Source organism: Limulus polyphemus, unplaced genomic scaffold (genome assembly GCF_000517525.1).
Source record: "Limulus polyphemus unplaced genomic scaffold, Limulus_polyphemus-2.1.2 Scaffold1753, whole genome shotgun sequence".
Taxonomy (NCBI): domain Eukaryota; kingdom Metazoa; phylum Arthropoda; class Merostomata; order Xiphosura; family Limulidae; genus Limulus; species Limulus polyphemus.
Genome location: NW_013667363.1, coordinates 105,969 through 117,427, shown reverse-complemented (window position 1 = coordinate 117,427; position 11,459 = coordinate 105,969). Strand labels below are relative to the sequence as shown.

Below are 11,459 nucleotides of genomic sequence, written 5' to 3'. Positions count from 1 at the left end.
TCATAAATGTCCAGTTAAAAAGATCAAGTATTTATTTATTTGTTTCTGATCCATTCTTAAATGTCCAGTTAAAAAGATCAAGTATTTATTTATTTGTTTCTGATCCATTCTTAAATGTCCAGTTAAAAAGATCAAGTATTTATTTATTTGTTTCTGATCCATTCATAAATGTCCAGTTAAAAAGATCAAGTATTTATTTTATTTATTTTCTCTTAATCTTTTATAACAAAATAATGAAACGTTAAAAATGATCAAGTCACAGTATCTGTCTCAAAATATAGGCTTATACTTAATGAAATGATGTCTATATCATTATTGGTCTTACCAGAAGATAAACCTGAAATCTACTATCTTTATCTCCAAAAACGTAATGTTTAACAACGTGTTTTCACATTCGATTGACATGACCAGCACTTAAACCCTGACTATATTTACTTTTAGCAAAATCAGCAGCTCAGTTCAGTGTATGAACAAAGTCGATCCAAAAAATAATAATAATAGAAGGCAGCGCGCTTTAGAGTCTCTGAAGAAGAAGAAAAATTAGCGCATATTGGTACATTTTCAAAGTCCCCTCCAAATTTTGGCTTTGATAAACTAACTTTAAGATAATTTAGAAGATTTAAAATAATTCTGTTTGTAGTGCTCCGATCTCGAGAAAACTAAGGTTCAAAAATTAATCATAATATGCAAAACAATATTTCAATCATATTTGTATATATATGTATACGATTATTTTCAAATCTAATGTTTCTATACCGCTAGGATATTATTTTTTTAGCTGTAGTAAATTTTGCGTACTTCATTATGTCACGTATTTATTTTAAGGATTTACGTGACTTAATAACTCCGTCTTAAAACTTTAAAATATATTTTTTTGGTTAGATGAATTTATTCGACTCAACAGTTTTCAGTGATATAGCTGTAGAGTTAGCAAGAAACTAGATCTTAGTTATTATTATTGCTATGGACGCAGCAAAGACGCTAATTTTAAAGTTTCGCTGAATCAGCATTCATGAGTTCACTACATCTCATCTAATTTCATCACCAAAATTATTTAGGAAGTGAGTAGATTTATTCTTCATGTGTTAGATTTTTTTATGAAAAATTAAAATGCGTATTTTCCTATTAGAAGCCCCCCAGTGACACAGCAGTATGTCTGCAGACTTATGGTGCTAGAAATCGGGTTTCGATACTCGTGGTAGGCAGAGCGCAGATAGCCCATCGTGTAATTTTGGGCTTAACTACAAACAAATTCTATTAGAATAATTAAGATAATATTTCAAACCATAAGCGGGTATTTTATCAGTACATGAAGACGTGATAGACTTAATTATGTTTTGAGATGATATGAAAAAATCAAATGACACTGCAAGTTAAATTTATGAAATATAATTTTTCAGTAAAGTATTTACGCTTAGGTACCAGTTTTTTTTTTTACTTTGAAAAAATCTATATTGTCAGCTTAGCTTGTGATTTCTTGGTCAGTGAAAATATTTCAGTATATATAATTCACATGTTTTTCCCTAGCACACTGTCCCCAGTAGGTCAGAGGTAAGTCTACGGAATTACAATGCAAAAATCCAGTATTCGATTCCTTGTGGTAGACAGAGTGCAGATAGCCTCCTGTGTAACCTTGCACTAAGAAAACAACAACCATTTGATACAATTTTAGTATTGAGGTGATAAATTTATAATGTGAGAATTGTTTGGTTGAAACTTTTCTTTCTCTTACGACCACTAATTTTGAATTTCTAACTTCACATTTGAAAGCTGGCATTGAAGTGTATATATTTGAAAGCGATCAGTTTGTTTGTAGAAAAATTGTTACATATTGTGATAAAAACTGTTTACCTTGTTCAGATTCACGAACTTTGAATGTCTGTTCTATGAGATCTCTATAACTGAATCTTTTAGATTCGTATTTATAAAGAAGTTATCCTTTATAACTCTGTTCTCTAATGTTTGCATAAACTAAGCGTGCCTCTTCTCTGTTGTAAATCTATTGGTCGATTTTTATGCCTGTCTCATATCTATATGGATATGTCTAAGCGTGTGACTCTAGATCTTTTCATTTGTTTGTCTGTCCGTTAACTACAGACTCGCGAAACCTTTATTACCTACTTATATTGCTTGAATTGAAATGAACATCAAACTACTCTTTGTTTGTTTCATAATTTCGCGCAAAGCTACACAAAGGCTGTCTGTGCATAGACATCCCTATTTTTGGACAGACTACAAGGAACGCAGCTATCCAACAGCACCAACCACAAACTTTTGAGCTACTTTTGTCTGATTGAATAGTGGGATTTCAATGTAACTCTTATAGAGCATTCATGACCCCAAAGCACAAGGGCGTTTTTAAGGGCCGACTGTGGCCTAGTGGTCAACGTGTCGGGCCGTAAAGCCTAAAGTCCATAGTTTGTGTTCCGTTGCCGCGAAATCGCGCAATTCACATTGATGCTGTGTTTCCGTTATATGGATGATGGTCAACTTCCACTATTCAATTAGAATAGCTCAAGAGTTGACGGTAGGTGCTATTGACTAGATGCCTTTCCTCTAGCCTATCAGCTCAAAATTAGGAAGGGCAGAGCTTTACGCGAATCCGAAACAAACAATTAAAGCGTTTTAGCGAAAAGGAGTTGCGAACCATAAATCCTCGGATTCACAATCCCGGATCGCTAACGACCAAGCCAGGACAGGTATTGTTTTCCACATATTGCACTGTTTCATTGTAATGGTATATGATATTTGAAAAATGTCGAATTTATTAAATATGTTTGACGAAGTAGCTTACACGTTGCAAGGTTTCGTTATATTCTTGTTAGTTAATGATAAAGACACGGCTATGCTATATTTTACTTAGTTATCTCCAATGTTACGTAAAAAAAAAACACAGTGATAATCTTCTTCGCTCAGGAGTTTCATGAAAATGGCTCAGTATAGGCGTGTTATTGACACTGAAATATCTAGTTACTTCACTAATGAATTTCTTCTATTATAATTACTAAAAATATTGTTTTTTCTTACTTCTAAGCTACCAAATGGTATTTTCTAGAGAATCATCTTGGAAAGCGACATCTTTCGATATAGTGATTAATTAAATTATATCATTATTATTACGTTTTTTTTGGGGGGGGGGGGATTATTATCTTCTTGATCAAAATGAAACTAATTGTACCGATCGGAACTGAAATGATAATATAAACATATATATCAGACAGGTGGCAGCACTGTCTATGTAGGGATGGCTCGGAATGTTATTTTACATATCTTCCCAATAGGTCATCAGAACTTTACAATACTATATAGTATTTCCTTTTATAACAATATCTATGTAATGATTGAATCACAAGTTCTGGGAATGTCTCTAAATATCAAAGCAAAAAGTTTAATTTTCTTGTTCTTATGCTTCTTTTAAAAAAAAACAATGTTGTCCACCAATTTTACTGAGGTGACATAGTTTCAAGCGGAGTATCCGCTTTTATAAGTATTATTAATAACTATAATTTAGTGTAAACGATGTTACAGTTAGCTTTCTTACAGGAATGTGTGTTCCTTTTAAAAACTTAAGTACAGAGTGAAACAGGAATGTCCAGCCAATAATAGATAAACAATAAATATTACAGTTAGAACCTCATCGTATTTAGAACTTGTTTATAATACAACCTTCCTATGTCTATTGAAATACTGCTTTAAAAAAATAAAGAAAGATAAAACTTTTCAATAAAGGAAGTAAATATAGAGATGGCTAATATCAATCCTTGAAAAACAATGCAAACAGGATAGTAGGGATGGAACTTGCACCATCCCTACATAATAGCACAGGCACGAATTAACATACAGCAATATTTATATTTTTCAATTACAACTGAGTTTAATTTATCCTATTTTATCTGTTAACCTTCTACAACACTGTGTGCCTGTGCTATTATGTAAGGATGATGCAAATGTCATCCCTACAATCTTGTTTGCATTCTTTTTGAAGATGATAAATTGATCAATATTAGCCATCTCTATAATTACTTACTTCTTTTGAAAAGTTTTTTATTTACTTGTATAATTTATAATAACAATAAAAACTACTCTAATGTAAGTGCGCATGGTAAGTGATTCAGAATATAACATAAAGAAATAAATAAAATAAGTATATCTGGTGCTGCCATCTATATTCAACTTATGAATATAATGCTTTTATACCTGAATTTTCTTTGAACGGTTCAGAGTCTCTTTCAAATATAAATAAAAGTCCAGAGGTACAGATTTTGAGTGTAACTCTGGACCTTTATTTAAAGTTTATAGTGAACTTCCGATACTCATAACAAGCCCCTTTTAAATATATTCGGTTATCTTCTTCAGGTTATAATATTTGGGTGGAAAAATACTAAACTATGTTAAACGTGTAAATAATTCACACTGAAAAGTAATTATGTTGCAAGCTACTTTATTTTTAACACAACAATCATAGTTTAGTACTGATATTTAAAGAAATAACACCATTACTAGAAAAATCTATAAAACAACAGCATAAAGAAACACACAACATGAGTTCTGCTCGTTTGATTATTGTAAGAGCTAAATAAACGTCTTAGTGAATTTTTTTCTAACTTAACTGTCTATTGGAAATATTACAAACACTTTTTTGTCTTTCTGTATTTTATGTAAATTTGAATTGAAAACTATTCGATGTTAAATGAACTGTAGTTTAACTATACATTCCAATTACAGTAAGGATTTAGGTACCAAAATACTTACATTTTGGAATCTGAAGATTTGTTAAGATTGTGGTTTTTCTACAGAAAAATTGACATGTTTCTGGTTGTTTGTTATTCAGCACAAAGCTAAGTAATGAATTATCTATAATGTGCCCACCACGGGTAACTAAACCCGATTTTTAGCGTTATAAGCCTTCAGAGTTTCCGCTGAGTCTGTATGTTTGTAGTTAAGCACAAAGCTACACAATGGGCTATCTGTGCTCTGCCCACCACGAGTATCGAAACCCGGTTTCTTACAGTATAAGTCCGCAGACATACCGCTGTGCCACTACGGGGCACCGCTGAGTCACTGGTGGTGTTTTTGAAGCTAAAAAAATGTATATCTTTATATTGAATACATTTGTACAGAAAAAGAAAGGTAAATATAGCGTAGCAACAATTATTAATATATTTGCGTAAATGAATGGCGAGGAATTATTGTTCTGTATTTTGTGGAAAGTTAGATTTATCAAATTAAAATAAAAAGGTTTCGTTTATATCTTTATGATCAATTTTTCATAATGATTTCAAACATTCACAATCTCTAACAAGTAAATTTACCAAGCTTAGTTTGGATGGTTACGATATGGTACAGCTTCTTTGCAATAGGGAATACTGTGAACATCTCGACAAAATACTTGCCATGTAGTTCTTTTCCTTTTACAAATGTGCAATGAAACATACAAACTATTAATATTTATATGCTTGTGAGGTGACAACAACAAAAAAATATAATAAAAACGCTTTGAAAGTTGATCGAACATTTTTTTTTTTTTAGATAATTGAACTATTCTAATCTTTGATTGTTAAAATTGTAGACAGTTAGTTAACGAGCTAATTTCCACAATAATCCATAAGACGAAGGTTGAACTTTGATGTGAACGTGGTGTTTCGTTTGCTGTACAATATCACGACTGAAACGTTATGTATCACATTTAGTTTGTACATAATTTTGTTTCTACTTAGGTTTTACAACCTGCTTATACACACACACATATATATATATATATATATATATATATATATCAAGTAATTATTTCAAGATAACTTTGTAAACCCTTTACAGTAACAACAAAAAAAAAGATATGCGCTTTCTTCTTTTGTTCTACAGTGTATAGGAAAACATTGAAATAAAAAAAAATCCCTGGCTATTATATATTCAAAACCGTGCTATCGTTTGTGACTACTGTTTTGGTGCTCGAGTACTATGAAAGATTGACCATTATTTAACAATATGAAGCAAGACAATGCACAGAATTATAAGTGAACAGTAAAATGAAAACCAGGTGCCCGACTATTTTACGTACACACACTCCATGTTTTGTTGCTAGCATAACTAAGACTTCAACACTAAAAAGCCTAACTTATCAAATGCGGAGCTGGTGAACCTAGACTGTTACAAAATCAGATCAATAAGTTTTGTTCATCTTAATTATCGGCTAAATAACAAAATGTTGAAACATCGATGGACTTGCACACCTTAATGTTCTGCTAGGAAATTATTGGTAACATACAGTTACCGCTCGTAATCTTCTGGACACCTAAACTTAAGACATTTAAACACTACGAACTTACATTTAACTCTGAAATACTCTGTGAAGTTTATTTATATTTAATATCAAATTATACGTTGCCTTCGCGGTTTATTAGTTTGTTGTTGTTTTTATTTTCACGTGTTAAGATGAACGTTTATTTGTTTGTAATTAAGCACAAAGCTACACAATGGGTTATCTGTGCTCTGCCCACCACGGGTATCGAAACCCGGATTCTAGCGTTGTAAGTCCGCAGACATACCGCTGTGCCACTGCGGGGCGAGGTGAACAAAACCAACAATATTGTTTTGGAAAGTCGTGAAAGGAACACATTAGTATAAGTTCGCTGATTCTATAACTCATACACTTTATCATTTTTAGTGTTTTTTAAACTTATATTTTTTATATCTTGCGTTAGTCTCAATTTACAGTTTATAAAATATTATAAGTCTCTGAGCATTATTTTGTTCATTAAATTTAGTTATTTAGTTATTTTTCTGCCGTTGCAGGGCAGGAATATTTTCGCCAGATTTCAGTTCAGAATTTTAAGATATTGTTGGATTTTTAAATTTTATTTCAGATATCAATTTAAATGTTCATTAAATAAATCCTGTTGGATACACTGATTTAACTTACTTTTGTATTTCAAGTTTTCGTCTCTTTCGCTCCATATATATAAATTGCCTTGATAAATGAGGGTATGGACATTATGAGAACAGTACAACTGTAAATAATCTTACCATACATTCAGTTACTTTAAGAAATTACTTTAAAAAAAAAACAAATCCCCTGTGAAAGCACATATTTTAGAAAAATTCTCACAAACGAATACTTTTTGCAATTCAAATGCACATTTTAATTTTACAACTGAGATATTAATTTCTTTTAGCACGGACTACTGACAAGAATCACGTGACTATAATCTAAACAGTATGTTAGTCACAAATCACTTTACTTGTTGTATCTGATAATTATGAGGAGTATTTTGACTTTATTCAAGAAGGAAGGGGACGGGCGCCATTTTATATAAGAAGTACATGCATAATCGAGCACAAATTTTAACTCAACTATTTTCATGACACATATAAGAGTTTAAGTTTGTAATAACTCTACTTTAAACACTTAATAAAGTAACCACACTTACATGGCGTACATTATTCGGTGGGTTCCTAATGATTTCATAAACTTGAATCAACAAGCTCCATAACCCCAAAGAACTACTAATGACAATACAATAAAACATAACAACATCCGGGTCACATCTACTTTAATCACATAAGTCTTGTCTGGTTCAAAGGCTTGAACGAGTTGCATTCTTTAAAAGAATAAGAATTAAAATTACTTTTCCGTTGTTCAAAATGTCAGCTAAAATTCGAAAATAAAGGTCAGCTAAAATTCGAAAATAAAGGTCAGCTAAACATAAACTTTCTTTACAACTTATACCCTTCTTCTCTATTATGAGATAAATATTTCCGCTGTTTCAATCATCACAAAAAAGGGACAAATTAATCTCCATGAAAAGAAAAAACAAACAATGATTTATCTTACCTATTTTTGTTTTCTTTTTTAAAGGATTCCATATTTTTCTCTAACAAGCTATTCACTTTATCTTTACAACACAGCAAGACATTGATCTTCCAAAATCAAAATACGAACATAGAAAATATTAATCTCCTTTCAGGCGAAAAACATACTTACACGGCAATAAATAAGTTAGGAATCGAAACCTCTGTACATACCCCTATACTGATATAAAACATGAAGTTATCAGAACAAACATGCAAGCGTGGGAACAAGAAACGAGAATCACTGGTATGCTTAGAGCTAATTAGTCTATTACTTAGTGTCCTCTGAACCGTGGATATCTTGTTCAAAAACACATTTTTTAGACAAGTCGTCATCTGGAGACAATGGGCCGCTTGTGGTGAGCTTTGACTCTAATCCTCGCTGTGCACCAAAAGAGTCGTGCAGAGGAGGTGGAGAAAGTAGTTCCTTGGCTTTTTCTGAATCTTTCACAATTTGTTGAGTGAGATGGCTTATCTGACCACCTATTCCAGTCATTGGTCCTGGTAACTGGATGGACAATGGTCGGGTAGGTGAAAGTGGTTCTTTGCTGGTGTCACTGTCAGTCAAGGCAAATTCGAAGCCATTGCTCTTATCCAACTCCATCATCCCTTCTTGTACGACGTTTGGACGACAAGATGTTGTCTTCCAGTGGGTTCTGAGTCCAGAAGCGCTTATGTACTTTTTATTGCACGTTTCACAAGTGTACGGCCTCTCGTTAGTGTGGAGCCGCTTGTGAAGTTTGAGATGTACAAACTGCGTGAACTTTGCTGGACAAAGGTCACAAGCATATGGTTTCTGACCACTATGTAACCTCAAATGGGTTTTTAAGTTGCTGGTGCTGCTGAATCGCTTCTTGCAAACCTCACATTGATGCGGTTTCTCCCCAGTGTGGACCAGATGATGTTTTTGAAGATGGGCTAATTGGGTGAAACTCTTCCCACATACGGCACATTTGAACGGACGCTCGCCAGAGTGAGTTCGTAGGTGAACTTTTAGATTTGACAACTGTCCAAAGGTCTTATAGCAAATGTTACATTCATAATGCATCTTTCCATCTTTTTTCTTTAGTGGATACGGCAGTGAACGATAGCCACGGTTGATATTGTAAGCAGAATAGCCGTTGGTAGATGTTGGAGTATGAGAACCATTTAGAGAGACTTTAGGATCCAAAGGTAAGGGATGTCTTTGAACCATACCTAGCTGGTGAGGCGAAAATTCAGCTAGCTTAGGGTAGGAGCCACTTGTGGAGCTGGGCAGTGTAGAATGTACTGTATCAGAAAAAGAGTAAGCATACATGTTAAAGTGAGCTGGAGAAAACATCTGGGTTACACCGTTCATATACAGATAGTTTGGTGGATGGGGAGGTAAGGTGAACCCAGGAATAGCCGATGGACTATGAGCCGAAGAGACCAATTGGTTAGCCTTATCGGTAGAATCAGGGCTGTGCATCTCGGGACTATGGCCACTGGAACTGATCATTCGATAGTCCTTTTTGTGTGTATAGGTTGAGAGTCTATTTCTGGCGGTGTTGGAGTCTGGTTTGGGTATAGAATCGTTAGGAACGATTACTTTCACTGGTTCTTTCATTGGTACACGATAAACAAACTCTTTGTGTAAAGGATCTGCTGGCACTATATCTTTGTCGGGGTATTTCTGGAGAAGAAGGTTTTCTAGTATACCAGAAGGTGTTGGGTTGGGATTTTCATCCAACAGTCGTGGACATTTTCCTTCATAAGTAGTGAAGGCAGAAGATTCTTTCTTTTCATTGTCATCGACAGTTTTGGGACTTTCGAGAACCTCAATATTACTGCGATCTGGTTCAGAAAAGGTATGTTCTTTCTTTTCTTCTTTTCCTTCCTTCTTCTCTGAATAACTGTTAGATCGGTAGTGGTAGGCTCTCAACATCTTGATCTTTACTTTCCTGAATTCGTTCTTGTCATCAGGATCTTCCACTATCTTCTTTTCGGGAGTTTCCATCTCTCGTTCTCGATTCTTGTTCTTGACGCTGAAATCTAGAACGTAATTATTATCACTGTCGCTGTCACTGGTATCTTCTGGGGGAGTGAAAACATCATCATGACCACCGTTGCTTTGGTAACCCTCATCGCTACGCGTACTGCCCTCTGTTGGTGTGAGTTGATGCGCTCGAGAGATGTAATAGTGCTCCTTGTCAGGTTGCAATTGTTGCTCTGAAAAGACCGAATGGATCGAAAAACTTTAACTTGTTTGAAACTTGTAATTTCATTTAAATTACTTTAATACAATTTATTTTTCATTACATATTCTTAAAATATTACCAATTTCCAGGACAAATATAAATTAGTTGATTTTAGACACATGCCTAGACAAGTACCTGAACACTATCACATCCTCTGACTGATAAACGCGAATAATTAGCTTTGACAATACCCGATATTTCGCAAATACTAAACAATGTTAGACCTTTTTGATTACTTTTGTCTAATATGAACACTACAGGTAATTCTAATTTAATGAACATTTATATAAACATCACCAACTTTATTCAATATAGATAATTACGATTATAAGATGAAGATAACAGTAATTAAAAAATCAAGTTAAAATTCACTTTTTATGGCTAGTTTCATTATGAATTAATAGTAATTTAAATATTCAACACATCAATTAATAAAAAAATAATATTTTCTTATTCGTTACAAATATGCTACGAATACAGAAATTTTCTATAAATACAGAAAGTAAACTATTGTCTTGAATATACTGTTTAAGGCCATCTTACCCCTGGTAAATATTTAACAAAAATTCGAAAAGGATACTCAGCTCTTCCGTCATTAATTTAATGGATCTAAAATTAGTATTATTAGCACTGGAATCAAATATAAGTATAAACAAACCAATATATATATATACATATTATATAATACAGGCGTAACTTCTAAATAATATGCATATGTATAAAGTAAATACAGAGCAACATCTCATCGAAAAAACACAAACAAAAAAATGACAACTTACGAATCCTTTGAAGCATTAGTTCTCCTGTTAGTGGATAGTTGAGTCTCTCAGCAAACTCTTTACAGTACCACACCAAAAGCTCCTGGTTTGGAGCAATGGGTTTGATGGTATAAAAGTAGATGTGTTGTCTGATCTGACAGGCAACGAGGTTTTGACTTTCGCTGGAGTAGGCCGGGTTAACATAGCGCATCCAGTTAGCTTTACTGACGTCAAACCCATCGATGTAAAAGAAGGAATCAGGACCATTGTAAACCTACGGGTTTGAGAGAAATTGTTAGTTGTACAAAGTAAGTTAAAACAATCTTACCGGTAAGTTAGAACAATCATGCTCGTCTATAAACCAAAAAAAAAAAGCTAGTGTAAGGAAAAATGAAGAGTAGAGTAAAAAATACCCCTACTTTAAACCAAATGCAGCTTTGAATGCTGGTAACTTTATTATGTAATCTTATAAATATTTATTCAAAAATAATCTAACGTATATCTATTTCTGGCGGTGTTGGAGTCTGGTTTGGGTATAGAATCGTTAGGAACGATTACTTTCACTGGTTCTTTCATTGGTACACGATAAACAAACTCTTTGTGTAAAGGATCTGCTGGCACTATATCTTTGTCG

At 33.4% G+C, this 11,459-nt stretch overlaps 1 protein-coding gene across 1 annotated transcript in view; it reads right to left on the bottom strand.

The window, feature by feature from the left end:
- Positions 1 to 8,119: 8,119 nt before the first annotated feature.
- The window catches only part of LOC106464828 (PR domain zinc finger protein 2-like), a gene marked incomplete at its 5' end in the record, with an annotated part of 12,345 nt that continues 9,005 nt past the window's right edge, over positions 8,120 to 11,459 (bottom strand). Inside the window, 4 exons of the mRNA XM_022392627.1 lie at positions 8,120 to 8,292; positions 8,332 to 8,589; positions 9,403 to 10,038; positions 10,847 to 11,099. Of these exons, the coding sequence (XP_022248335.1) occupies positions 8,120 to 8,292; positions 8,332 to 8,589; positions 9,403 to 10,038; positions 10,847 to 11,099 (1,320 nt within the window). The remainder of the gene's footprint in view (positions 8,293 to 8,331; positions 8,590 to 9,402; positions 10,039 to 10,846; positions 11,100 to 11,459) is intronic.